The sequence below is a fragment of the Uloborus diversus genome, chromosome 1 (assembly GCF_026930045.1).
Source record: "Uloborus diversus isolate 005 chromosome 1, Udiv.v.3.1, whole genome shotgun sequence".
Classification (NCBI taxonomy): Eukaryota; Metazoa; Arthropoda; class Arachnida; order Araneae; family Uloboridae; genus Uloborus; species Uloborus diversus.
This window is the reverse complement of record NC_072731.1, coordinates 120,403,722-120,431,635: the sequence shown is the minus strand read 5'-3', so window position 1 is coordinate 120,431,635 and position 27,914 is coordinate 120,403,722. Positions and strand designations below refer to the sequence as shown.

At 32.5% G+C, this 27,914-nt stretch overlaps 1 protein-coding gene across 1 annotated transcript in view; it reads left to right on the top strand.

Annotated features, from left to right (window-relative positions):
* Window positions 1–2,119: 2,119 nt before the first annotated feature.
* Window positions 2,120–27,914, top strand: part of LOC129231776 (ectopic P granules protein 5 homolog) — a 97,160-nt gene continuing 71,365 nt past the window's right edge. Inside the window, exons 1-7 of the mRNA XM_054866144.1 lie at window positions 2,120–2,242; window positions 2,829–2,940; window positions 5,254–5,481; window positions 6,198–6,428; window positions 11,360–11,520; window positions 12,629–12,765; window positions 16,406–16,487. Of these exons, the coding sequence (XP_054722119.1) occupies window positions 2,193–2,242; window positions 2,829–2,940; window positions 5,254–5,481; window positions 6,198–6,428; window positions 11,360–11,520; window positions 12,629–12,765; window positions 16,406–16,487 (1,001 nt within the window). The 5' untranslated portion in view covers window positions 2,120–2,192. The remainder of the gene's footprint in view (window positions 2,243–2,828; window positions 2,941–5,253; window positions 5,482–6,197; window positions 6,429–11,359; window positions 11,521–12,628; window positions 12,766–16,405; window positions 16,488–27,914) is intronic.

Genomic DNA, 27,914 nt, shown 5'->3' with positions numbered 1-27,914 from the left:
CTACAATCTCGAAAATTATCCGGGGGAGACACCCCCCGACCCCCTAGCTAAGTGACTATTGTATTTCCATTTCAAGGTTCATATTGCATACATCTAGTAATGACTTCATCCCTAAACAGAAAGTTGAATCCATTCTCCCTGTAATTATTCATACGTTTGGAAAAAAAAAAAAGGTGCAGCAAAACTCAGGGGTCTCCAAAACTTGTTTACTCAAGGTCAATGTTGTAAGTTTTGTTAAGGCGGAACAATGCAATAATATTTAAGTTCAAATGGTATTTGTCAGCGCTACCCCGCCCCCTCCCGTGAATTCGAAGAAAGTACACATTTTAAAAACTTATGTTTAACCCCATTCGAAAGCGAGAAAATTTTTGGGAGGGGGGGGGGGGATTTGCGCCATTGGGCTTGGGGGGGGGGATGAGCACCCCTGCATTGGAATCGGGGAATTAAAAAATGTCCATTTAAGAGGGGTGTCCGTTAGGAGGGGTTTTAATGTATTTTAGAATCAACGATTGTTGGGGGGAGGGGGTTGCATAATATTGAAAAATTCTCAGTTAGCGCACTGTGTGGGCTTCCCCCACGCCCCCAGAGAATATGTGGTACATTGTTTATTATTATTATTATTATTATTTTTTTTTTGGTTATTTGTTTCACTTTTTTCATTTCTTTCATAGATGCTTCAGTTTGCAGCCATTGAAACTCATGTGAAGGAAGATGAAGGCTTTATTCATTGGGTGTGGGAAACATTGTTCTCTTTGAAACTGCATGTTTTAGACAAAACTTTCCCTTCTTGGGTACAGATATATGATGGCTTCATAGATACTGGCAACATTCCAGATCTTCTTGAAGATGTTTTTCTAACAACTCTGCAACATGCATTTGAAGCTAAGCATCCTGCTGCATGCTATGTTGTTCTTGCAATGACACGCATTGGTCATAGGTAAGTACATTAATATTGTTGTTTGGCTTTCAATGTTATAATGATATCAAATCTGCTAAGCTCTGCTTATATTTGCATGTCTTGCATTATAGGTGACATGTTTGATTGTAACACCTATTTCTTAAGTTTTCAGTTTGAAGTGACAGATTGGCCACTAAATTTGTTAACCAATGAAACTGGAATAGATTCTTTTAACTGTAAAAGCAAATAGAATTTTTCTATTCCTTGTTCCAACATTTGAAAAAAATCTCTGAAGTCGAGTCAGATAAGAAAGCTCAGAAAATAAATTGCATAATTTTTCTAGGAAACTTAATTATCATTGTAAATAGAGATTTATGTGCTTTATTGCAGTAGAACTCTGATTATCCAAACTCCTACTATTCGAACAACTTTCAAACTTTCAGAAAAAAAATTAAGATGAATGTACTGGGATTTGCAAACTAATGATGTACTCTCCAGGAGGCTAGACGACCAGTTTATTTTGCAAGCAATGACCTTTCTTTCAAGTATGGTATTTAGTAATATTCAGCACTTGAAAGTATGCTTAACGTGTAAAAGTGTTGCCTTTTCATTTGAGTAATTAAAAGCTCTTTTTCTTTGAAAAATAGTTTTTTTTCTTCCTCCCACTTTCAACATACATACAATAGTCAAATGAAATTGACCCCTGTTTTACGAAAAATCCAGTGATCTGAATTTATGATTATCCAAGTGGGGTTCGGCCCCAATTGATTTGATAATTAGAGTTCTACTGTATTTTCATTAATTTTGTAATTAAACCACTAACACAGCCAGAAATACCTCCTAGAGGGTTTTTTTAAATCAAAAATACCTTCTGGTGTAGGTTTTTTGATGAAAAACACCTGCTGGAAGGTATTTTTTTGGTGAAAATACTTTTTGAAGAGGAGTTTTTGATAAAAAATATCTTCTGAAGGGATTGATTTGATCAAAACAGCCCTTTCATATGCATAAACTACTGTATTAGAATTTGTAATTATGTTAAAACCAATGGCTCTGGTGGGGGTGGGGGTGTTTCACCCCCAAACCCTTAGCTCCACCACTGAATTAAACACTTCATAAAAGCTGTCAAATAGCTGTTGATGGAAAATGTATCTAATTTTTCAAATGCATTTCATTTAGTCAAAACTATTCTCTTTCTCAACATAGTGTTGAAGACTTGATGAAACAAGGCTTACAGTGCTTATCAATTCTGGTGCAGCATCAACAATACCCAGCAGCTATTCGTTCATTGTATTATATGCTTCCATTTTTTGTAAAAAAGTCTGATCATTTGCTGTTGGAAACAGAGTAAGTGGCTTTTTTCCACTTTTTGTTAACAATAAAATTGTCATAAATTTGAATTAAGCACATTGTTAATAAATATTGCGTTGTTCAGTTTGATTGAAAATGCATTACTTATTGTTTCTGATTGATTAAAAGTTTTTTGTAACTTAATTGTATTTTATGAAGTTTTAATTAGTGTATGTATCTTCTCACATGAATTTTTTGAATAATGTTTCTCAAATTGGTGATTTTTTTTTTTTTTTTTTTTTGTAAATGATTTTTTATTTGAACATTTAAGCTCCAAAGAAAGTTTACTGTTTGGACATGATTTTGTCTGTGTTAAGTTGATATTAGTAAAAAGCAAATATTATTCATCAGTGCTTTAAATAAGTGGCAGTACTGTTAATATGATTAATATGGTTGTCCCAAACTTGTTTTGTTAAATATTCATGAATCAGATTGGAGCTATCCCGTAATTGGTTTATATTGTTGACTCTGCTGTGTTTTACTTTGTTTTTATTAACTTTTGATAACGAAACTCTTTAACGAAAATGCAATGAGTTATGGTTAAATTTTTCTTATGTTTTATTAAATTTAGAATTAATTTCAGGTTTTTAAAATCTATGAATTATCTCATAACAGCTGATATGAGTGTGTTGTCAAGTATTACCGGTGGTGCTGTAAAGGGTATTGTACTTCAGAAATTAGCTGCTATGATTAAGGTTTGTTAAATCCATGACAGTAATTAGTGTTTATTTAGTTCTGTCAAAAATATCAAAATTTTATTTCAAACAATTTCTTTACTGCTGTGCATGTTGAATGATGTGTAAAAAATATTTTAAAGTGCTTTGATTTAGTTGTGCAATAAAACTTTAGTAAAATTTGTTGAATGCTTAAAAATATTTGAAAGAAAAAAAGGTATTTGAAACAATATGCACTACTTTAGTTCTGCAATTGATGCAACAGTTATAGGAAAACCAGAAAATGGATTACATAAAAATGTTGTTAAATTAGTAAACGGTATAAAAATTGCAATGATAAATTCATTTTTCTCAAGCAGCTGAATTAAACTAACTGAAGTATGTTTAATTTCTTTTATTATGAAGGCGATTAAACGCTTGATTTGATCCAAGCCCCTCCCTCCTGTTTTTACGCCAAGTAAATTTGGCAATGGTATTAATTCATCAATATCTATCTTTTTCGTTTTTCTATACCTATTTTCAGTTGGGTTTTGTGTCTTTAACCTTTTTATGCCAAAATTGTTGTACTTAAAGATGTTACATAAAATAGATACAGCAAACCGTCCGGCGGAAGCGACTACGCTATAGTAACACACCCAATTAGCGAGCAAAACGAACTTTGGCCGATAAGCAATTGAGATTAAAAAGCACTGTACATCTAGGACAAAAAGGAAATCCCATATCCTGTACGAAAAAGGATTCAACTCCCCAGCAGAAAAACAACACAGTTAAAAAACACGATACACCTAGGACAAAAAGGAAATCCCGCACTCCGTATGAAAAATTTAACTATAGAAAAGCTAACGTTTGAGAAAAGGAAAAAAACCTCTAGAATTTAAAAAAATATACCTCCCCCCCCCCTTCTGATGTCAAATAATCAGTAATCATATTTTTAAATTAAAATGCATGAACACCCTTTAAAAACCTAAATGCAAAATAAACAAATAATCCGCAACTCCATTTTTTTATCGCCGAATTCCCCAAGCGACTTTCAAATCAAAAAGAAAATCAATTAACATTCGTACAATGATTTTTTACAAAAGTGACAACAGCGCAATAAACAAATCAAGAATCCACTGGTTCTACTATTAGAACGTAACTGTATACGGAAGATGACGTCACTTCGGAAACAAAAATGAAGTTTAGCCTTGAAAATTGGCTGTTATGATCGCAATTAGAATCGCTTATATCTCCTGTTCTAATTAATTGAGAGAAATAGAACAAACATCATCTTGTTCGGAAAGGAAAGTTCTTTCCAACAACATATAATGTTAAAGGGTGGGGGGATTTTTTACCCCTAATTAGGCAAAAAATAAAATTTCAACTTAATTAGTTAATTATTAAAAAACTAATTAGAAAGTTAGAGAATTTGGGCTTCGACCCCCGGTTGTCCACTCAAATTTTGTGCCAAGTTTCAGGGCTGTAGGTGCTATGGGGTCTTCTGACCATCGGGTACATACAAAGAAAGAAAGAAACAAAGAAACACCGTCACCTTTATAAATATAGATTAATACCTGTTATAAAACAGCCGATGGAATGCTTGGCACAATCTTTTCTAGTACATCAAACATAATTCATCTCAGAATTAATAACGTAATGTTTTAGATTATAACCTGTTTTAGATTTAGACCTCGACATCAAATACTTGCAAAGCAAACTAATTGATGTCAATTTCTGTGGTAACTATGTTAGGATGATGCAATGTCTTAATATAAATGCCTCTTCTAAATCTGATACTGTTTTTGTCTAGTTCATTCAATACAAATGTGTAAGGGATCATCTATGTGGATTTTGTAATAAAAGTAGTTTTACATATTTAAGCTTGCACTTACTTTGGTCTGAACAAAACTACCACTTTTTTTTTCATATATAAATCTGGATGAGCCTTAATTTTAGAATAGTTTCTAAAAAATAGTTATTTTTCTTATAAACTTGAAACAAATTCCATCTTGTATACTTTTTACAGACTTGAAAAGATAAAGTTTGCAAAACTGCAGGTTATTCCTCCATTAAATATTGGCACACTTATAAAAAAATAAAATGAGAAAAGTCGAATCTTAAAAAATATGCATCTAAATTTGCAGAATCATTTTCCATAATATTTTTGTGTTTAAAATGAAAAATGATTGAATAGTCCCATGTCTACATACAGTAAACAGAGTCATTTTTATTTTATTATTCGACAAGATTTTAGTTATGTATTAAATATTGTATTTAAATGTAGTTGGGGTTGAGTGAGTGACTTGTATTTTTTTTTTTTTTTTCTTTTAATACATCTTCACTGATTCTTTGCAGCACCAAATTTTACAAGCTTGGAATCTAACTGTTGAATGCGCTGTTCCTCTCATAAGCCTGTGGATTAAAATCCTTTTAAAGTTGTCTGCACCTGACAAGAGCTCTTCTTTTACATTCAAAGATTCTGCTAAGCAAGTGTATTTCCTTTTGGATGTGGTTGCAAAGATATCATTCATGGATTACTACGCTAGAAATAGTACTTTGGATCTAATATACTCTTTTGGAAAAGTGAGTATTCCTAAAAAATTTAAAATTTACTATGTTGTTTTCAATATTTCTTATAAATTTTGTAGCATATTTTCATAAAATCTTGTGCTGTACACCAACAGAGATTTTGAAAGGCAGAGGCATTAAAGAGCTTACCCCATGGTGTTACACATTTTAGGGCCGTTGTAACAGATTTGTGTGTTTATAGTTCAAAGGAGATTGTTACAAATCTAACTGAAGTATTTTTGAGGAGGATAGAGTTAAAAATTGAGAAAGCAAGAAAAAATATTGTTGACCCTGTAAAAGTCTGGAATTAAGTCATTAAAAATCAGTTTTAATGACCACCTGTAAGTAGTGTGTTTCCAAGCAATAAATCATTTTAACAATTTTAAAAACTTAAGAAGGTTGTAGGTTACAAATAGATAGTATGCTAAGTGCTGAAACTGTAACATGCCGTATTGGCATTCAACATTTGATGTTTTCCACCCCCATTCATTTAAGATTGATTTCAACTTTTACTAAGTGATGCTAAGAATTTAAAGTCTTGTCAGTTTTAATGACTAAACACAAATTATGAAAGTGATAATTAACAAATAAGTTAATTTCTGAGTTTTGTTGCAATGTCATATTTTTATGTACATTCTAATTCTTATAAAATTGCGTCAATATAATATGCCACATAGTTAGGTGTATATAAAAAATATTTTCAAGTATACCATGGTATGTTTCTTTTCCAGCCATTGGTGTCTTCAAGTAATACTGTTCAGCCATCTTTGTGGGAGAGACTATTCAGCTCTAATACTGAAATGTGTGGTATACTGAACAAACAAACATTACCTGACTACCCATGGCTGGCATGGTATGTAATTTCAGTGGAAATTAAGCAGAAAAGTGCTTCAGAATTATGGAATCTGGTTCAGGAACACATGACAAAAGATAAATCTGCCACCTTAGCAGTTGCCATGAAGGTAGGTATATGTTTGTTTTTCCTCTTTCTCTCTCTGTAATGTGGCTGCAATAGACTGCACTGGGGATCAAATTATGCCTTGAGTATTCAAAGCCAAACAAATACCCAAGGGATTTTTTACATGCTCCATAGTTGTACAATATTGGCACTGACAATTGTCTGCATCTTGAAAATCCACCGATTGGTCACCGCATGTCAGAACTCTGGACCAGTGGCAGCTCGTGGGAGGAGCCAGAGGGGGCCCGGACCCCCACACTTTTTTCCCGACAGTAATTTGTTACTTTTTTAAAAATTTATTTTGCTTTTTTTTGCGTACTTGCTTAAAAAAAATAAATAGAAATAAAATGGATTGTGCCGTATTTTCTTGTGTATAATCCACGGATTATTTGTTAAAAAAGTATAAATTTAATGAGGTGCGGATTATACGTTGCCGCGCATTATCTGTTCTTTTTTTCTCCTCAGCACCAAAGCATATAACCTCAATATTTACAGCAGGATTCGCCGAGACCGTTTAAACCTGCCTGTATGTTGTTAATTTTACATAGCTTGAGTGTTCTTCTTACGCCATTCAGGATATGTAAAATAAACAACATACAGTGAAAAGAAGAAGCTTTCACTTGCACAAGATTAGACCGTTTGCTTCATTCTTGACTCTTTGTCTTCAAGTAATTAGTGTACTATAATGACAATTTAGAGAAGAAATCGTTGTTTTTTAGGGGTTTTTTTTACTTCCTTTTACAAAAAGGGAAGTATTGTATTCACAAAAAAAATTTCACTCAAAAATCGGCCTTAATTTCCATTTTTCTCAACCCTGAATGAATGTTGAGTTTTTTTCCGACCCCATCACATGTGGATATATGCCTAGGCACGTACGGACACCCAAAATATCCATTTTGAGGAACCCCGAGTTAATTACAATGAATTTTCTCGTGACGTCCGTATGCATGTATGTATGAGCGTATGTATCACGCATAACTCAAAAAGGGTATGTCATAGAAAGTTGAAATTTAGTACGTAGACTCTTAGTGGGGCCTAGTTGTGCACTTTCCCTTTTGGTTGCATTCGGATGTTCCTAAGGAGGTCATTTGCCCATTTTTGGGGTTAAATCGTTAATTTCAATGTAAACTCAAGTTGTGTTATGATTAGTAGGACACTTGGCAAAATATCGCCAGTCTTTTGGTCATCAAGTTTTGTCGCCAACTTGGTGATAAAATTTGGCGATTTTTTTTTCTTTTTCTTTTTTTAAAATTTGGTTTCAATTTGGCCACTGTTGGTGATATTTAGAGACTAAACAATTGAATCACATTAAAATTTCCAGTAATGGCGAAATGACATTAAATTGGAGTAAAAGGAAGTCATGTGATACACACATCAGCTCATTTATACTAGTTTTGAATATACCTTGAAAGCAATTACTTCTTCACATTTTAATTTAGTTGCTAAAATTGTATGTTAAATCAAAACATTACTTTTTTGCACCACATTATCCGCGGATTGTTTAAACATTTTTTTCCCCTTCAGGTCAGTTTTAGGACTTCAATTTTGAAAAAAAAATCCAAGGGGGAGCTCCAGAACCTCGTCCCATTAAAATCTTCAAAGTTTGTCTACAGTTTTGTTTTTTAACTGCAATTTCGAAAAATTGGAATTGATTTCTCTTTATTTTTCAAAAAAAAAAAAGATCAGGGAGAGTCCTGGAGCTCCATCCCTTACCAGAACGTCTATCAATGTGGCCTATAAACGCGTTTTAAATCTTTAATCTACAAATTTCCACGGAGTCCCCTGTACCGCTCTTTCCTTTAACATCACCGAAGATTGTCTAAAATTGTGTTTTAAAATTGAATCACTTTTAAATTCAAGTGAGGGAATTGATGAGCAAATCAAACAATCAAATTGATGAGATTTTTTTCCTCTTATGCTCCCCTTTCCTCCCCTTAAAAATTATATTCTAGCTGCGCCACTGTTATATGTTGCATTACGTATATGCATATATCATTACAAGATTTGTATGTGTTTTTTTTTATTCAAAAAAATAAATAAATAAAAATAAATAAATAAATAAAAAAGACACCCCATTGTTACACAGAAACTATTACTTGATTTAAATTAGTGCTTGTATAGTTTCGTGACAAGTTATCAATAATATGAAGAAAATAAAAACAATTCAATATTTTTTTTCTTTGTCTACATAAAAAAATGAAATTAATTTTACTCATTCAAAATAATTTATTATTAAGAGATTAAAAATAATAGTACTATTTAAAATATTAGATTAATATTGCTGTTTAAAATTCACTTATTTTTCTTGAAAAGTCAGGGGCGAAAGTGCCTCCCTTGCAGCCCCTTATTGGTGCTGCAAGGGAGACGTACTGCAGTGCCGGAAACGTACTGGATATAAACGTGAGATTAATCATTTTCGTGATATATTTTGTAGCTCTTCTCTCTCTGATTAATTAAATTTTATTTTTGCAAGTCAGGGGTGAAAGTGCACCACTCTGCCGGCAATCATGGACATAAACATGGTGTTAATATCTTTCATGATTTACTTAGTAGTTAAGGTATTTTGTAGCTTGTTCTGTGCTTAAAATGAATTTAATTTTTTTATTTAGCACAAATTATTATTTTAAGAAAGTTTAAATATTAAAAAAATATTTTTTAAAAAATAAATTCAAAACCAGTGGGGGGGGGGGGACGATTGTGAACTAATGATCTGGCTCCTCACTTTTTCAAGGCACGAGCTGCCACTGCTCTGGACCATGGGGCAAAAAGGCCAACTCCTTACCGCCATGTGACCCAGACCCATAGATATGTGTATATTGTTACAAATTCTGTAAATAGTAATTATTTTTATGATTAAGTTGTTGTAATCTGGCTAAATTTGACGTTTATTCCATTATCTTTCATCTAAAATTGTCTTAGTATTGTAACCTGTAAATAATTTCTTGTAATGAATACACAACCCCCTTACATTCGAATGAAGTATATAATCCCTCCATTTCTGAACGATAAGATTTGTGAATGGAATAAAAAGAAAATATGAGAAAGTTGTAGAATTTTGTCGAACTTTCCAAAGCAGTATAAATGCTGTGTGGCATTTGAATGGGAGAGTTAGTTTTTGCTTGTGAATCATATCAGCTGTGCGCTGGAGAGCATGAATTTAGCTCTGTGTGCAAGGGTGCTCATATAGGGGCGTAAGGGGGGGGGGGGCGAGCCCCTCCCCCTTGGAAATTAGAACTTCCTTGCTCTTAGTACTTTTTTCTCTGCAAAAATATAAAAATATTTCTTCTCCAACCATTAATGAATAAATAATTAAAAATGTCAAATTTTAATGACTCTAATCTGTCCTGAAATCCGCCTCCGTGGGGAAAATATCCTGCTAAACCATGGTTAAAATTTCTGAGGCCCCCCCCCCCTTACAATTTTGCATATGGGCGCCCATGTCTGTGTGTATTAGCCTTCGAGCTGTGTTTTGCGTATTTTGATGTAAATACGTGTGTGATTGTTGAGTTTACGGAGTTAATTGATATTTGCTTAATTGCTGATGATTGATTTAGCAGTTGTAACTACATTACTGTAAATAAATCTTCAGTGTTTTCTCAAGAATTGTGTCGTCATGAAAGAAAGTTTGAATGCGTAACAATATGTTATGAATATAATGTTATAATCCACTGATTACCTGTAGAAAGTTTTTTAGTAGAAACAGTAGTTTAGATGCATACATTTTGGAGCATACATTTAAAGCACTTTTGTTTTATATCTCGTACAAAGGTATGCCTAATTATTCTTTTTTGCTAGTGCTGTTATTTTGAAAAATCAACTCTTCTGTTTCCCACAGAGTGCATCTAACCAGAGTAGTAAATATCTTGCTTGACCCTGTGAATAATCAAATCCAGTGTAGTAATAGTAGTGAATGATTGAGTTAGGATTATGATTATAAAAAATATTAAAAAGTATGAGAGCTTAAAAACTGAATCACTTCCTACAGTAGATATTGAAATAGTTAAAACTGAAAGCATGTTGGCTGAAGAAACTCAATATAAATAAAAACATTCACAAAATTAAGCTGTAAAACTTTAGGAATCTGGTCCACAATCAGAAGTTAAAAACCAGTTGAAATTTTACAAATAACTCCTGGACTTATTAAAGTTTTGATATACTGTAAAATTTGAAAGTAAAAATGGGGGGGGGGGGGGGAATGACATACTCCATAGTTGTATGAACAATTGTGAAGTAAGCTTTTGTTAGTAAGCTCTGATTTTTAGCATAATATTAGATAGGTTAGTATTTACTTTTTATGCCTTTTTTAAAAGCTGTAAATCAAATTAAATGCTCTCTAAAAAGTGCATTTCCCCCTAAATCAACAGCATTTATCAGTATTTTTTACATTAACCAGTAAGCAAAATGCCCTAATAATTCATTGTGCATTATAATGAATGTTTAAATAGCAAGATACAAATTGCTACCTTAATTTTGTGTCAAAGCACAGTGATATTACAAATACAGTAAAATCCTGCTACAGTGAAACATTCAAACGAAATAAATTTTCAGTTCTGATTTTATTTTTATTACATCATTTGAATTCCATTACCAATAAAATTCCCATTATGACGAACAAAATTTGCAAACCCTTGAAGTTCTTCATAATGGGACTTCAGTGTACATGTATTTTTTTGTTTTATGAATGCATAGAATATTTTTTATGAGTTTGTCTCTTAGTATCAGCAGTATACCTAAGTACATGATGTCTGTGATGTAAATGTTAAATGTATCTGTGATGTATCTTCGTAGCAGAATAAAATGTGTTCCATTGCATTTGTTTATTTATCTGATTTCCATTGTGCATTCTATAAATGTTTGGAAGAATTATTAGTGACAAAAACTTGCAGTTAAGACATTCAGTTTTGTGCTTTTAATATCAAACTATTTTGTTTTCAGAAAGCAGCAGCCTGTTTGAAAATAAATGCTCCACCTCTAGAAAGTTTGCCAATTTATCGTTGGGCATTGCAAATTATGAGTAGTTCACCATCACATCCCTCTCTTCCATTAATGTGGCAGCAGTTTTTTTTATATTATTTTGAAAGACGAAAGCTTCAAGAGTAAGTACTTGCTGTTCATTATTTAACTCCGAAGCTGTATATTTTAAATGTAACCTAAGTATAACAATAATAAATGAAGCTGACAAATAACATATATGCAGCAGTTATGAGAGCTTTTCAGCATTACATTTTTAAAAACTTCATATGACGCCCCCCACCCCACCCCACCCCATGAAAAGTTTCTTGCTATGCCACTGCAAGCAGTCTGAAAAGGTAGAATCCCTCTCTGAAAACATAGAAAAACTGTTCTGTTTCCAAACACTTGTCATTGCACCGGTGTGACCTATCTCTGTTTCTAGAGGTACTCTTACATTTATTGTTAAGTATGCCATTCGCCCCCCTCCGCTCCTGCAAAATTTGGCTACTAACTTAGATTTTCAAAAGTTAACAGCTCTGTGTCGGCTAAAAATATTCAATAGTATTTTTGTTGCACTTGAAAATGCATTTTGTTGTTGATATAGGGGCTTTATATGACTGTTGAATAAAATTCTGCACCATAGTAAAAGTAAAAATATTTAACGAATACCTCAGTATTTTGTTAGAAGTTAATTAAAATTAACTAATTACTACAAATAATATGCATCTTTTCTGTTTTACTCTTTATATTGTTTTTATTGCTTCATGAACCTCAGCCTGTAAACTAGAGTGTTAAAAATGTTGGTCCCTTTGGGAATATCTTTTGTGCAAATAGTCAAATACTATCAACTTTGTTCAGTCTACTTTGAGTTCTGAATTCATTTTCTTTTCTTCAAGAAGTATGATTTTCCAATCAGAATTTTTAAATTAGTATTTATTTTAATGTATATTAGGACCCTTATCAAAGCTTTGTTTTAATAATTTTTCAAAGAATATTTTAACTAATGCAGTACAGGAACCTAACTCTTTTTTTGCCTTGTGTGCATGATGCCTTAGTAATTGCAAGTATTTTTTTTCCTCAGGTTGTACCACTCTTAGTAAAGTATACTAAGAGTGGTACAACTCTTAGTATTTCAACTTTATTGTTTGTACTGTATTGTTTTCAACTTTATACTTCGACCGTTTTTCATTTTGCATATTTTGTACTTATATATGTTACTTTATTTTTTAATTCAGACTCAATTTGTTTTAGTCAACATTTAGGCCAGAGTATTGGCAATATTTATTTCAAAAGTGGAGCACAGCTAGCAGTTCTTAATAAAATGAAAGTGCGACTTAAAGAATCTGAGGAATATTACAACAGTTTAGTTGAAAATCAGAGTACAGGTGGTAAGTTTTTCATTTTTCCTCTGTTTGACTCTTAAACTTGTGTATTTTTTCACTTATTCCTAATTTACAGAATAGTATTGGTTATTTGTGATTTATGTGTAATGAAAATACTTGGAACATTGCATATACCAAGTATACCAAGATAAAAGGACTCCACCTCATTTAATACTTCAGGCATGTGTTTTTATTTCTGGTTACGTTTGCTAGTAGTTTTTATCAGCAAATTGCTTCACTTTATCTCGAGAAGTAACTACTAGTGTACTTTGATTGCGACAAAACAATGGTTTTAGTAAATTGAAGTGGTTCTTCGTGTGGTGACCAGAGCAGAATAGTCCCAACATAGTCCATGCATGTCGTAAAAGGCAGCTAAAATAGATACTATATCTAAGGTGTGAGACAACATGCTGATGGATGGATGGCATCTGGGTTGAATGATGTCTAAACGGTCTCCTTGAGGAACCGGGCAAAACCTCTTTGTAATCTGCCTTACACTCGTACAGGGTGGTTATACAGGTGTTGACCTTTTACCACCGCCCAGTTCCCAGCTCCTTTGGAGCTGGATACTGGCTCGAAGGAGAGAACCACCAACCTTGCTGCTGGAGGAGGTGAGGGTGCAGGTCTGCAATCCACCAACTAGTGAGGGAGCATATCTGCAACCCACCGGCACTGCAATAGGAGGGCATGGGGTACTCATTTTTGCACAAAAATGCAACAGGCGCAGGCAGGAGAGGAGAGGCTGTTACGGAAGGTGAAAGCCACTGGTTCAGCCATTCCTGAGAAGGTAGGAAAAACTAAACATCATCGATTGGAGGTTTCAGCTCCATCCCCTGCACAAACTTCTGCATCTTAAAGAGTAAGGACTGGTCAACCACAGTCCTATGCTCAAGTAGTGCGAATGTTTAAGATGGCAGTTGTGAGAGTGAGAAACCTTCCCGCCAGAGAGGTTTTCTCGCGATGACATCGAACATATTCAGCTTGTCTTTCTAAGGAGGACAGACCTGATTCTCCCTGAGGATCACATGCCAGAAATGCAATAGGCTTCTTAACAAAAATAGTATTAGGAAGGCTTTTGCTCTTCTTACTGGATTTTACACCTTAAAGCGGCACCTTGCTATAAAGGGTGTCAGTAATGATTCAATTTGCAGAGGTTAAATCTTTAAGGAGAAAACTATTACTCACACCCTTTGTGATTGTGAAGTGTTTTCTGCCTACAGGTTTGAACACCTTGGTCATCATTTGCTTGAACCATGCAAGATTCATGATATTCCTATTAGGTGTTTGCTGAATTCTGCTTCAGCTACTGGTCTGTTTTGAGACTTTTGTTTGGTTACTAGTACAATAGACCTCTGGTCGCAGTGCTTGGTTTAGTTGAGCCCTCCTTCCATTCATTTCATTTATTCAAATGAAGGTGGTTCAAGAAAAAAGTTTTAATTCTCTATACTTGGCGGACTCCTCTTGTACATGAATAGTCTAGAAGAGACTGTTCTAATGAGGATCTTGCCTTTGTTTGAGACATGATTCTACAAACTACCATCTCCAGACTGACCACCTGAAATGCCTTAGGTATGAACTGGATTCCAAAGTGTTTTTCTTCTGTATTAACAGGGTTCGCGGATATATATATCAGTCAATATATATCATTATATATATCATGATAATATCCAATATTTATTTTGAAAATATGATATTTTGATATTTTCAATATTTAATTTTTCAACTACAGTATTTTTAATATAAAAATTGTATTAATCATAGTAATATTGTTCATTTATTATTAAAAATAACCAAAATAGTTATGTATGATATTTTTATGATGTATTAATACAACATTAATACAGAAAAGTAATATAATATTCAATTTTTGTATTATATTCATTTTTATTATTAGTACTGTAACAATTTCAATTCCTATTAAAAGTGCGCCTAATTAAATTTGAAATGTTGGTCAGAAAAAAAAAAGAAAATGTCTCATGACTACACCGACTAATGCATCTTTTTTATTTCTGAATAATATAACTGAAAAAGTAGCTAACAGAAGAAATATAAGTAAAACAAATAGTGCTATATTAACTCCATTAAAATTGATAAAAATATAAAATGAAATATTGAATATAAGTAATAAAACAAATCTTAATTTTAAGCCTACATATTGTATTAATAATGGAAGAAAATAAAGAATGATTTGAGGATGCATTTACTATTTTAAAGACTTTAGTTTGTGCTGATTGAAAATATCATGATATTTTCAAACCCTGTGTATTAAATGCAACACCAAGCAGGCTTCTCCTAGTCCTATTTTGGCTTGTCTGGATCTAGATAAGGAGGACCTCTTAAACTCTCTCTAGCATAGAGTAGAAAAAAAGATTGAATCAGTGTGCTTTTTTTTGTGACGAAAAAGAAGACCAATTTATTATTTATTTTCCCCCCTATTTTCCTCATTAAAACCACAAGAAAAAAAAATGCCGCAGACGTAGTATTTTGTTTGCCTCAATGATCATGGAATTTAGCTTTACAAAAATCTTTTTTTCTGCCGCCTCAATTTCTTGTTAAAATCAAAGCAATTTTTGAATCCAAAAATGGATTTTTTAAAAAATGATTCTAAAATTTTAAATTTGCTATAAAACAACTGACCATTTTTCTTTATTTTCCACATGGTGTTCAATTATATATTTATTAAAGTTTGAAATTTGTATTTGAATACATGAACATGTTTTTTTCCTGCTCTAGGTGGGTGGTGTGCACAAATAAAAACATCACCCTCTGAAAAAAAAACTCAAAACAATTTTTTTCACTATAACTTTTTGTTGCCGGATGATCAATTAAACCCACTCATTGTGTGTGTGTGTGTGTCTGTGTTTTTTTTTTTGCTATATTTAAAAAATTTTAATGACTCGCACTGGAAATAAATATGTCGTTAGTTTGATTTTTTGAAGACCTCTGGCTCATGAACCTGGTCTTGTCAAGAGCCAGGCCAGGTTAGATTAATGACTATGTATAAGAAAAGTAAACAAAGTTATGTTGCCAAGCCACCATAATTCAATATTTTTTCAATATACTGCAAAGCCTGTTGCATGTGGTATTAAAATATGAAATAGTATTTATGAAATAGTAGTCACTACTGAGAGTAGTTGAGTTCAGAAAATTTTGGAATAGTGAGAAATCTAACCACTTTTGGATATTTATAAATAGCTTTTGAATAAGATATAGAAAATTGCAGCAATATTTTTGATAAAGGCTTTTCTTACATCAAATATTATAAAATTCATTCCGCCTAAAACTTTTGGAAATTCTTTTCTGAAACACTGATTTTTTTTTTTTTTGGTTTTCTTCCTTTTATTTTCAAATAACACTTCTTAACAGTTGTCTGTTAAATTATCAAAACTTTCTTAAATTTTAATTTTTGATACAAATTGTACAGAAAATGTACTGGTGAGAAATTGTATATTTTCCCCATCCCTAAAATTTTTTAAACCTTTATGTGTTTAATTAAGTGAAATTTTTTCAGAGTGAAATTGTAATAAATAGTTCTGAAGTTTTGTGGGCTCTCATTTTCTGAGAATTTTAAAATCAAATTATTTTTCTTTAAGTTAAATAAATTTTGTTATTATATGCTGTCGAGTTCTGATTTGTTATCTTGTAGTTCTCAAACATGTTGTGTGCGCTAGTGAAACAGGAAAAGACGAAATTGTTGAAGAATCTAAGCATCACTTAAATTTGTTAAAGTAAGTATAAGCATTAAAGTTTTTTTAAGTCATTTTAATCATAGTTATAATAATAGAATTTGATTTTTCATTAACTTTTGTGGGCTAAAACGCGAGCATTATAGTAGGATGTTTTTATGAACAATTCTTAGGAAACTAAAAGAAAATATGCCCAACTTGGTATTACAGTATTGCTTTCTAAAAATTCTTTAAATTTGTATCTTTAAAATAATTTACTGTGATTGATATTAATGATTTCTCACAAATAAAAATTTGCTGGACAGAACAGTGTCTGCACAGAGATTAAATGCAACTGTTATATTTTAATGCATTCATAATACAACTCTTATTCTGAAAACCAGAAATTAAAATGTAATCATATTTAAATAGATACTGATTTAGAAAAAGTTTCACTGTGCTATGAATTTTCAGAAAAACTCAGAAATTTGGAAGAAATAACTAAATCCCCCCTTTCTTTTTTTATTTTGAAGAGTTCCCCCTTTTTTTCTCCGCAGAAAAATTGAAGAATTTGAAATTTCTAGTATAAATTAATGTGTTCAGAAATCTATAATATTTATATTCCAGTGCCTTTTATTATTTTTTTAATGTTTAGTACAGTTGCGAGATAGTTTAATTTCCCTGTGCTGCAAAGCATCATTTGTTACTTTTCTCCCTAATTCTGAATATGTGTTCCCTGAATTACATTTAACATAAATTAGTGGAAATAATTGCATTGAAATTTTAGCATATGTTCATTAGGGTGGAGTGAAAGTATAGGCAAAAAATTTTTTTTTCGAGATTCAACTTCTAATAGCACGGAAAAGTTTTGCTTTGGTTCCACAAAGAAAGGGCTAAAATATTTTTGCTCTACCTTTCCATCTTGAGGGTCCGCTTTGACCTTGAAGTTTACAAAATTTACACTCTTTTCCTAAAATTCCACTTTTAATGCAAGTAATTTTTATTTTAGATGCTCAATTTTTGGTGGAGGGAAAAAATTGTGACTGGGTATCATAAAGAATAGGGAAAAACTATTTTAATTTTACTTTTTAGTTCTGTGGGTCGCTTTGACCTTGCATTTCAAAAACTTGCTTTTGTTTTGTAGTGAATTAATTGCAACTTCGTTTTTTTATGTACTTAATTTAATAAGTTAAAAAATTGTTATTTGGTACTATAAACTTAAAATTCATATATTTATATCCTAAGTTTCATTTTAAATATCTGCTTTTACTTTTTTTTCTTGAAATATCTTACTTTTTTAACTACAGTTTTTATAGGTCATTTCTCTTTTCCGTAAATCAACTATAAATGTCATGAAAGAATTCCAATATCACTATATGAGGGAAAACACTTTTATCTTGCCTATTTATTTACTTCAAGGGAGGCCCTTGAAAGCCTTTACTTTTAGTCTCTGCGTATAGGGGTACTTCGCCTCCCACTCATTCTTAGCGTGAGGAATGAATTCGTCCAAAGCCATGTGGCACCTGTTTCGCATGTCAACTGAGAAAAAATAAGCAATCACATTGCTTAACTGAGATTATCTCTTGCCTACATAGTCGAACAATTGTTTTTCTCGAATGAGTGTATGTGAGCAGTTGAGTGTCGATTTGTTAGTCGAGTTGTAAGGAAAATGGCTACTAGTAGCAAAATTAAAACAAGAACTAAATTAAAGTGTCCTGTGTTTGGAATACCCAAAAAGTTGAGTAAGCTAGTATTGCCGATGTATGAAGACATGATTAGTTATTATTTGCATGTTAGGAACCATTTAAAGACAGATGAAATAACGAAAGAAGCCACGGTAGCTGAAATCTCAGAGGCAGTATCTTTACAAATCGAAGAACTGTGGAGGAAATCTTTAATACCTATAGTTACTCACACTCATGATCTTCAACTCATTGGTTCATACAATACCAAGTACAAAGAATTATTAAAATCTCTACGAAAACAGAAAAATGAACGTCATCTTGTCAAAATAAAAGCATTCGCTGAGGATGCAAAACAAAAATTGTTTGATATCTCGTCTTGTAAATGTAAATTTTCCTCTTGTAGTTGTGAAAAGTTCCCCAAAGTTCCTGTGGAAGAACAGGCGTTTCTTCATGACCATAAAAATGATCATGAGCACTGTTGACTTAACTGCAACAAAAAGACTTTGACGGAAGGCAGTGAGAAAATCAAAAGACAATGATCGCCTTTCTAAAGTTGCAAAACAAACTGAAAATAAAATACCTATGATTTTAGAATCAACATCAAATTCATCAGAAATGGACATAAATGACGAAATTTTCCAGACTTCTACTTCAAATTTTAGAGCAAAAGTGAAGGAGAAACCATGTTCCAGGAAGCTACCACCCAACTCTCAACAAATGCGAGTTCCTTTACCAACAGGCTAGGGAAATGGCTAGGGAATGTGACCAATACGGTGTTTCAGATAGAGCTGCGGCATCAATAGCAAGTGCTGTTCTTCAAGATGTGGGTTTGATTACAGAACCAGATTCTTCATGCGTGATTGATCACAGCAAAATCATTCGAGAGAAACAGAAGAAAAGGAGAAAGGTACTGGTACAAGAGAGACGGAAACTTCGAGAAATCTTCTTGCTTTGTATTTCAATAGCAGAAAGGATAAAACGTTACAACTTGCAAACTTAGATGGTAAAAAATACCGTAAAACAGTAGTTGAAGAGCATGTTACTTTGCTTCAAGAACCTGGATCTAAGTACCTTAGCCATGTGACTCCAGCCAGTGGCACAGCGATAAACATCACCAGAAGTATTACTGACTATATAGCAAGCAATAACATTTTAGTTGATAATTGTGTAGCTGTTGGATGTGATGGAACCAACGTAAATACTGGAAGAAAGGGAGGTGTAATACGGCTTCTGGAAGTTCATTTCAAGAAACCGTTGCAATGGTTAGTATGCCAACTTCATTCTAACGAACTTCCCTTACGACATCTTTTGAAACACTTGATGGTAAAACAGAAGGTCCACTCGCATTCTGTGGAATCATTGTAAAGCATTGGATGGATGTGAACAGTTGCCAGTTGTAACGTTTCAACCGATTCATGTTAATCTTCGGAATATAAACAGAAATGAGTTGAGCACTGATCAACAGTACTTATTTGATATTTGTAAAGCTGTAGCTAGCGGTCAGTGCTCTGAAAATTTGTCTAAACAAGAACCTGAAACATTAGTACACTCACGGTGGTTAATGACGGCAAATAGAACTTTACGGCTGTACATGACAACTGACAGTCCGCCGCAGAACTTATACACATTAGCAGAATATGTTATGAAAGTGTATGCACCAATGTGGTTTACCATTAGGATTAACCACTCTTGCAAAGATGGTTCTAAAAACCTCTTTGAAACAATCAAAAAATCACGTTATCTCTCTTCTGAATTAAAAGCTGTAATCGATCCTGTGAGTCAGCGCAATGGTTACTTTGGGAATCCGGAAAAAAATATTGATAGCGATGATCACAGATGATTGGCACTGTGTCAGAGAACTTGGTTTGCGTCGAATTATGAATGCAAGATCTATGACACCGATTGGATTGCGAAAATTTACAATTCCAGAGTTTAATTTTGATGCTGAAGACTACCATGAACTCATCGATTGGCAAAATTGGGAACACACGGAGCCGCCACTTACAAGTGGAATTCTAGATAAGGATTTGAAAAAAATGGTGCTTGATGGCATACCTTCTGAATTGTTTGATTTCCATAGCCTCCCATGTCACACTCAAGCAGGGGAACGATGCGTTAAATTAGTCACAGAAGCATCATCTACGTTTTGTAGTGTAAGCAAGAGAGAAGGATTAATTCAAGTAAGAGTAGAATCCAGAAAACTTATGCCGCAATATAACACTAAGTCTGAATATTGTCAGTCATATAACTGATCTCCAAGCCAACTTTTCCGCCAAACTATGTGTCATTGTTTGTAGTGTGCGGATTATAGTTTGAATTTGAAGGAACAGCAATTTGAGAATTCATTTAGTAACTTCTTTAGTTTTGCTGTGTAATTTCTGTGACTGTAAAAAATTGGATTGATAATTTCATACTTTTATGTTTAAATTTTGTAATCTATCATATGTAAAAATCACATTTTGGTGCAAAGTCACATTTGTCAAGCAGAGAATCTTTTACATCAAAAATGCTTTTACTTGTTAGTTTTTTATAATTTTTAGTTTTATATAAATAATAATTGATGCACATTAAAGCTAATCTTTTTAAAGGAATAACTTTTAATACATTTTTCTCAGTGTGCTAAGTATTGTAATGTTACTTAATTTTAACTCGATATTGGGTGATTTTAAGGTATATGATATTTAGTATTATTTTATTATTTAAATATTTGAGTTTGGTATGTAATTTACATGAACGGTCAACTTTGAAGTGCTTTGTCATCATATTGGAAAAATTTTGGCTTTAATGGAATCACTAGAATTTGTATCAATTTTGATGCAATAATGGTTAATTTCAAGGTCCGAGTTGACCCTCAAAATATTTTTTGTTATAAAAATGCTTTTGCATGACAAAATATCTATACAGGAGAAAACTTTTCAGCACTATTACTTAGCTTTAATCAAATTTTGATTTTTTATGAAACTATTACAACTTTAGTCAGTTTAGATGAAATAATGATCAATTTCAAGACGCGAGCGGACCCTCAAGATATTATTTGTCATAAAACTGTTTTTGCATGACAAAATATCTATACAAAAGGCAACTTTTCCGTGCAATTGCTTAGCTTTTAAAAATTTTTGATTTTTGAGGAAATTTTTATAACTTTTGTCAGTTTTGATGCAATGATGGTCAATTTCAAAGCAAAAGCGGACCCTCAAGATATTTTTTGTTTTAAAAATGCTTTTGCATGACTAAATATCTGTACAAAACACAACTTTTCCGCACTATTACTTAGCTTTTATCCGATTTTAATTTTTTCACTCCACCCTAATGTTCATGCTTCAAAAGTAAAATTTGAACCACATAATGAAATGATAATCTGAGAAATATTTAAGTATTATGTATTATGACCTCCTACCTATTAGATGCATTAGTATAACGAACTGAAAAAACAGAGTTGAGGGAAGAAGTCAAAATAGCACTCAAGTCAGGAATGCAGGTGTCAAAAGTTGACCATCATCAATATTTTTCAAAAAAAAATGCAGTAGTTAGAACTAAGGGTCATATGAAGTATCCCAAAAGGATTTGGCAGGAAAATGTTTCCCCCCCCCCTCCAGTTCCATTGAAATTCTGCCATTTTGATAAGAAATCAGCAAAATACTCCATTTAAAATGGACACTATTTCAAAAGTATTTAAATTATGTGAATAATTATTTTTTCTACGAATATATAAGGACCTGTATACCATCTAGCGGTATACGTCCAAAATGTCGCGGCCAAAATGTCGCGGGACAAAATGTTGCGGCCAAAATGTCGCCGGCCCAAAATGTCGCCGGTCCAAAATGTCGCCGGTCCAAAATGTCGCCAGTCCAAAATGTCGCCGGCCCGAAATGTCGCCAGTACAAAATGTCGCCGGTCCAAAATGTCGCCGGTCCAAAATGTCGCCGGTCCAAAATGTCGCCGGCCCAAAATGTCGCCGGCCCAAAATGTCGCCGGTCCAAAATGTCGCCGGCCTAAAATTCGCTAGTTCAATTTGTACGAAAAATTTAAATGTACGTCGATGCTTTCCAGCATAAAAATTGCGAAAGAATATTAATTGCCTTTCAAAGTAAGTTCCTTCAAAAATTCCAAACGTTTTCTCCTGTCTTAATTCGTAAACATCAGATTAATTCCAGAAAATTAATAGTTTTCAGAAAAACATACGTTTTTCTGTATACTATTACAAACGTAAACATTGTTATAAAATTCAAAATTACTTATCTGTTTCAAAGAGTAGAAACCTTTCTATAAAAATCCTTTATTTAACATGAACACCACTTGCTTCTTGCAAGAAAAAAAGGCAACTGAATACATGGTGAAAAATAAAAACATGTTGCTGAAAAACTAACAGTTGGAAAAACAGTTACATGTGTACATGCAGTTAGAAATGCAGTTACATGTGCATCACATGTGTGCCAACACCTGATTGGTCAACAGCCAGGAGCTAATTTGAATATCAATGGACCAATCACATGTTGGCTACAGTTAAGATACTAAAAAATTAATTTATATTCCATCTAATTTTATGTCAATTTTAATAAGTAATTAAATATATATATATATATATATATATATATATATTTTTTTTTTTTTTTTTTTTAACATGAAAGAATACTCTACATATTCCCCCCATTCTTTCATGACTGAAAAATATATCTGCAAAATTCTCTTAATTTTTCTTTTGACAAATTCTTTGTAAACATATCAGCAATATTTTCCTTTCCAGATATATTTAACAGTTCAAATTTTTCTTCAAGTAATAAATTCTTAACATAATGATAACGAATATCAATATGTTTAGTTCGAATGTTTTCAACATAATTTCTACAATAAAATGTTGCAGCTAGGGAATCAGTAAGTAAAGTTGGAGTAGATACATTAATATTCAATTCATAACACTCCCTTAAAATATCATTTAACCATAACAGTTCTTTTACTGTTTCCGATATTGCTATATATTCCGATTCCATACTAGATAAAGCAATACACTTCTGTTTAACTGTTCTCCAAACAATAGGTATACTTTTGAAAAATATAATGAAACCACTTACTGATTTTCTGTCATCCCTATCTGATGCCCAAGAAGCATCAGAGTAAGCACATAAATTTTCTACACCTTTAGGGTTTAAATTTATGCTTAACTCTCTAGTTGAAAGAACATAATTAAAAACCTGACATAACAATTTCCAATGTACCAATGTAGGGTTTGAATTAAATTGCGATAAAAAATTAATTGCAAATAAGATATCTGGTCTTGATCTACTCGCTAAAAACAATAATGAACCAACTAAATTTCTATAAGGAAACTCTCCTTCTACTGAGGATTCATTAGAGTCTGCCTTCACAACAATACCTTGAGGCATAGGCAAATTACATTTAACAAAATTAATAAAATTAAACTCTTGTTTTAATTTATCAATGTAACTCCTTTGGTGTAAATACCACCTATTATTTACAAATTCAAATTCTAAACCAAGTACTTTCCTTAAAGGACCCAAATCTTTTGTATCAAATTTTGATTTAATTAAATTTAGAACTTGTTCCATATCTTTGTTTGTTTTAGAAAAAATTACTAAATCATCTACATATACTAACATGATAGTACTCTTATTGTAAGTATATATACAATTACATCTCAAAATTTTATTAAACCCCATTTCGGTTAAAGATTTATCTAATTCGATAAACCATTCTCTCCCAGCTTGGTGTAAACCATAAAGAGCTCTTTTTAATCTCATTACTTCAGTTTCCATATTAATTTTAGGATCATCAAAGCCCTGAGGAATTTCCATAAATATCTCTTCTTTGAGATTTGCATACAAATATGCACATTTTATGTCAACGTGTCTATGTACCCAACTTTTACATACAACTAGTATTACCATAAATAAAATAATTAGTACATAACTAACAACTGGCGAAAAAGTCTGAAAATAATCAATGCCAAAAGTCTGTTTATAACCCTGCGCAACCAGTCTGGCACGAAATCTCTGTATTTGACCCATGGCATCTTTTTTCAGCTTATAGACCCAGCGGCACCCAAGTACTTTCTTATTAGATGGTCGTTTCACAATAGAAAACACATCTCTCTGCTTTAGAGTCTCAATCTCCTCATTCATGGCCTTTCTCCATTCCTTGGCTTCTGGAACTGAAACAGCTTCTTCAAAGGATGAAGGTTCCATAATACATAAATTACAATTAGCATCTTCATCTTCTGAAGTTTCATTTTCTTCATGCTTGAAATTAAATACATAAGGTTCAAAAATTATATTTTCTTTCCTGCAATACTTTTCTACATCAGCAAGGCTTCGTAGACGAGGATTTCTACTTCCTGGAGGATAATAATATACATCCCACTCGCCTGCTGTTTTCCCTGACTGACGTTGGGAAAGTTCACGAGTCCAGTTGACAGGGGCGTAGCTAAGGGGGGGGGGTTTCGGGGACAAACCCCCCCCCCCCCCCCGAAAAGTTAGTCTCAAAAAAAAAAAGAAGAAAAGGGAAGAATTCCAAGCGATTATATATATATAAATATATATATATATATTAATATATATATATATATATATTATATATGTATATATATATTATATATGTATATATATATATATATATATATATATATATATATATATATATATATATATATATGTATATATATATTATATATGTATATATATTAGTATATATATATATATATATATATATATTTATATATATATAATCGCTTGGAATTCTTCCCTTTTCTTCTTTTTATATATACTAATATATATATATTTGTATATATATATATATATATATATATATATATATATATATATATATATAAGAAGTAACCCCCCCCGAAAGTCGGGTCTAGCTACGCCACTGCCAGTTGATTTCACTACATCGAGTAGGAGTTTCATCTTCCTTTACCATCCTGGATTCGTCAATACCATCTTCCTCTAACAGTGGTACATTAACAAAATTTTTGTGAGGTAGGTTTTGAGCTTGATTTCTTTTGTATCCATTCACAAATTCATTGAATCTCACATGTTTAGTTTCTTTTACAGTTCTTTCTTTGGAAAACCAGATGCGATATCCTTTTGTGTTCTGAGCATATCCAACTAAGACACCCCTCTTGGCTTTTTCTTCTAATTTATCTCTATTATGCTTCTCAACATAAACATAAGCTAAACATCCAATAACTTTTAAGTGGCGAATGGAACATTTTCTTCCAAACCATATGGAATAAGGTATTTCATTATTAATACCGCTATGAGAAAATCTATTCTTTAAGTAAATAAATGTGACAGCTAACTCTGCCCAAAGCCCTTTTGGTAATTCAGCTTCAAACATCAATGATCTAATTCCTTCCGCCATAGTGCGATTCAGTCTTTCTGCAATTCCGTTCATTTCCGGAGAATAAACGTTTGTTCTCTCCATAGCTATTCCCATATCATTCAAAAATTCTTGAAACTGTGTCGAGCAAAACTCCATTCCATTGTCTGTTCTAATTGCCTTTATTTTCTTGTTATGAAAATTCTCAATTTTAATTTTAAATGATTTGAAACTTTCAAAACAGTCTGATTTCTTCTTTAAAGGAAAAACAAATGCATATCTGGAATAATCATCTATAATCGTCAATAAATAATTAGCTCCACCAAAAGAAGAACCTGAGTTACTACTCCAAAGATCCATATGAAGCAATTCTAATACATCCCTCGAAGCTCTATCTTTAATTACAGGAAAACTAGCTCGAGTCATTTTGGCTCTAATACAAGTATCACATTGTTCAGTGTTACCTTCTAAATTTTCGAGACCATACACTAACTCCTGCTTCTTCATAAGTTTCAAAGAGTTAAAATTTTGATGTCCAAATCGCTTGTGCCATGTCATAATATTATTACTATTTTGTGGATTACTATTTTCAGCCACTACAGCATTCATACCAGTAGAAACATCTCTTGAACAAACACTGGCGTTTAAAATATATAAGTTATTTTTAAGGTAAGCCACTGCAAGTATTTTATTTTCTGGAGTGTAAACTTCGCATTTACTTTTCCTGATTTTTATCCAATATTTGTGTAAGTCAATCTGACATCCAGATATTAAATTTCTTTTGAGGGATGGTCCCCAAAACACTTTCTTCAATGTTAAATTCTTTTTCTCCCCATAACAGGTGAAGGTTAACCTAATTGTACCGTAACCATATACTTCCACTTTTTCACTAACAGAACCCACTGTCATTCTTAAAGGTGTAAAATTTTCTAAAAGAGACTTGTCAGAGATAAAGTGATGGGACGCTCCCGAATCTATAACAAATTTTATATTGCTCCCAGTCTCTACATCACATGTGTTAACTTGAATGCTAGCATAAAAAGAGTCCGATTTGGGGGTAAAATTCTTATTGACCACATCGACATTTTTCCGAGAATAACAATTTGGGGAAATATGACCCATTTTGCCACATTTAAAACATTTTGGAATCTTCTTCTTGTCAAATGATTGTGGTTTGTTTCGATATTTAGGCCTAACACTTTCATCTGAGGTTCTTAAACCTTTAGCTACCATGACATTAGAATTATTCTGAGTATGACATTCGCATTTTAATCTGTCGTATTCAGACAACAATGTTTTGCGCACTGTATCTGATTTAAAATCTGCATCGCTGAGTTGATATAGTTGCTGAACAACCATCCCATATTCTGAAGGAAGCTGCATCAACATCTGATAAGCATATTCTGCTTCATCAACTTTTTTCCCAGCTGATTCTAATCTATCTTTTGCTTGCTTTAGTCTTCCGAGGTAGACTGCCATCGACTCAGGTGGTTGGTACTTAATCTGTAAAAATTCTGTCCTGAGGGTAGCTATCTTTGCCCTTGAAGTCGGCTCATACGCATTTTTCAATGTTTCCCAAATGTCCTTAGGGTCTTTGATCCCAATAACTAATGTTTGCTGTTCCAATTCAATGCCCAATGCAATTGTAGATATTGCCCTTTGCTTTCGTTTATTAAACTCTAAAAGAGATTTATCATCAGCTTTGTCATCCAAACCTTTTTCGGTACCATCTATAAAACCAAATAAACCTTGATGACACAATAACATTTCCATGTTGAATTTCCATTGCCTCCAATTATCAGCATTTAGTTTGGGGAATGATAATGTAGATGAATAAAGTTCATTAGCTGCCATACTTCGATAATATATTCTTAAGTTTCAACAAGGTAAGTATAAGTAAATGCATAAAAACAGACAAGTCTAAATTCTGCAATATCAAAGTAAGCTTCCAAAAAAAAACTTAAGTTCAATTTCCAAAGTTCAATGTCAAAGTCAATTTCTAAAATAACTAAGTTTACTTTTAAACACATTCAAGTTCAAATTCAAAGTTGAAGTTTAAATTCAAAAATATCTAAGTTCAAGTCCAAAATTTCAAAAGTTTAAGTTCAGTTGAAGATGGGACTGGGCCCATAACCTGTTATAAAATTCAAAATTACTTATCTGTTTCAAAGAGTAGAAACCTTTCTATAAAAATCCTTTATTTAACATGAACACCACTTGCTTCTTGCAAGAAAAAAAGGCAACTGAATACATGGTGAAAAATAAAAACATGTTACTGAAAAACTAACAGTTGGAAAAACAGTTACATGTGTACATGCAGTTAGAAATGCAGTTACATGTGCATCACATGTGTGCCAACACCTGATTGGTCAACAGCCAGGAGCTAATTTGAATATCAATGGACCAATCACATGTTGGCTACAGTTAAGATACTAAAAAATTAATTTATATTCAATCTAATTTTATGTTA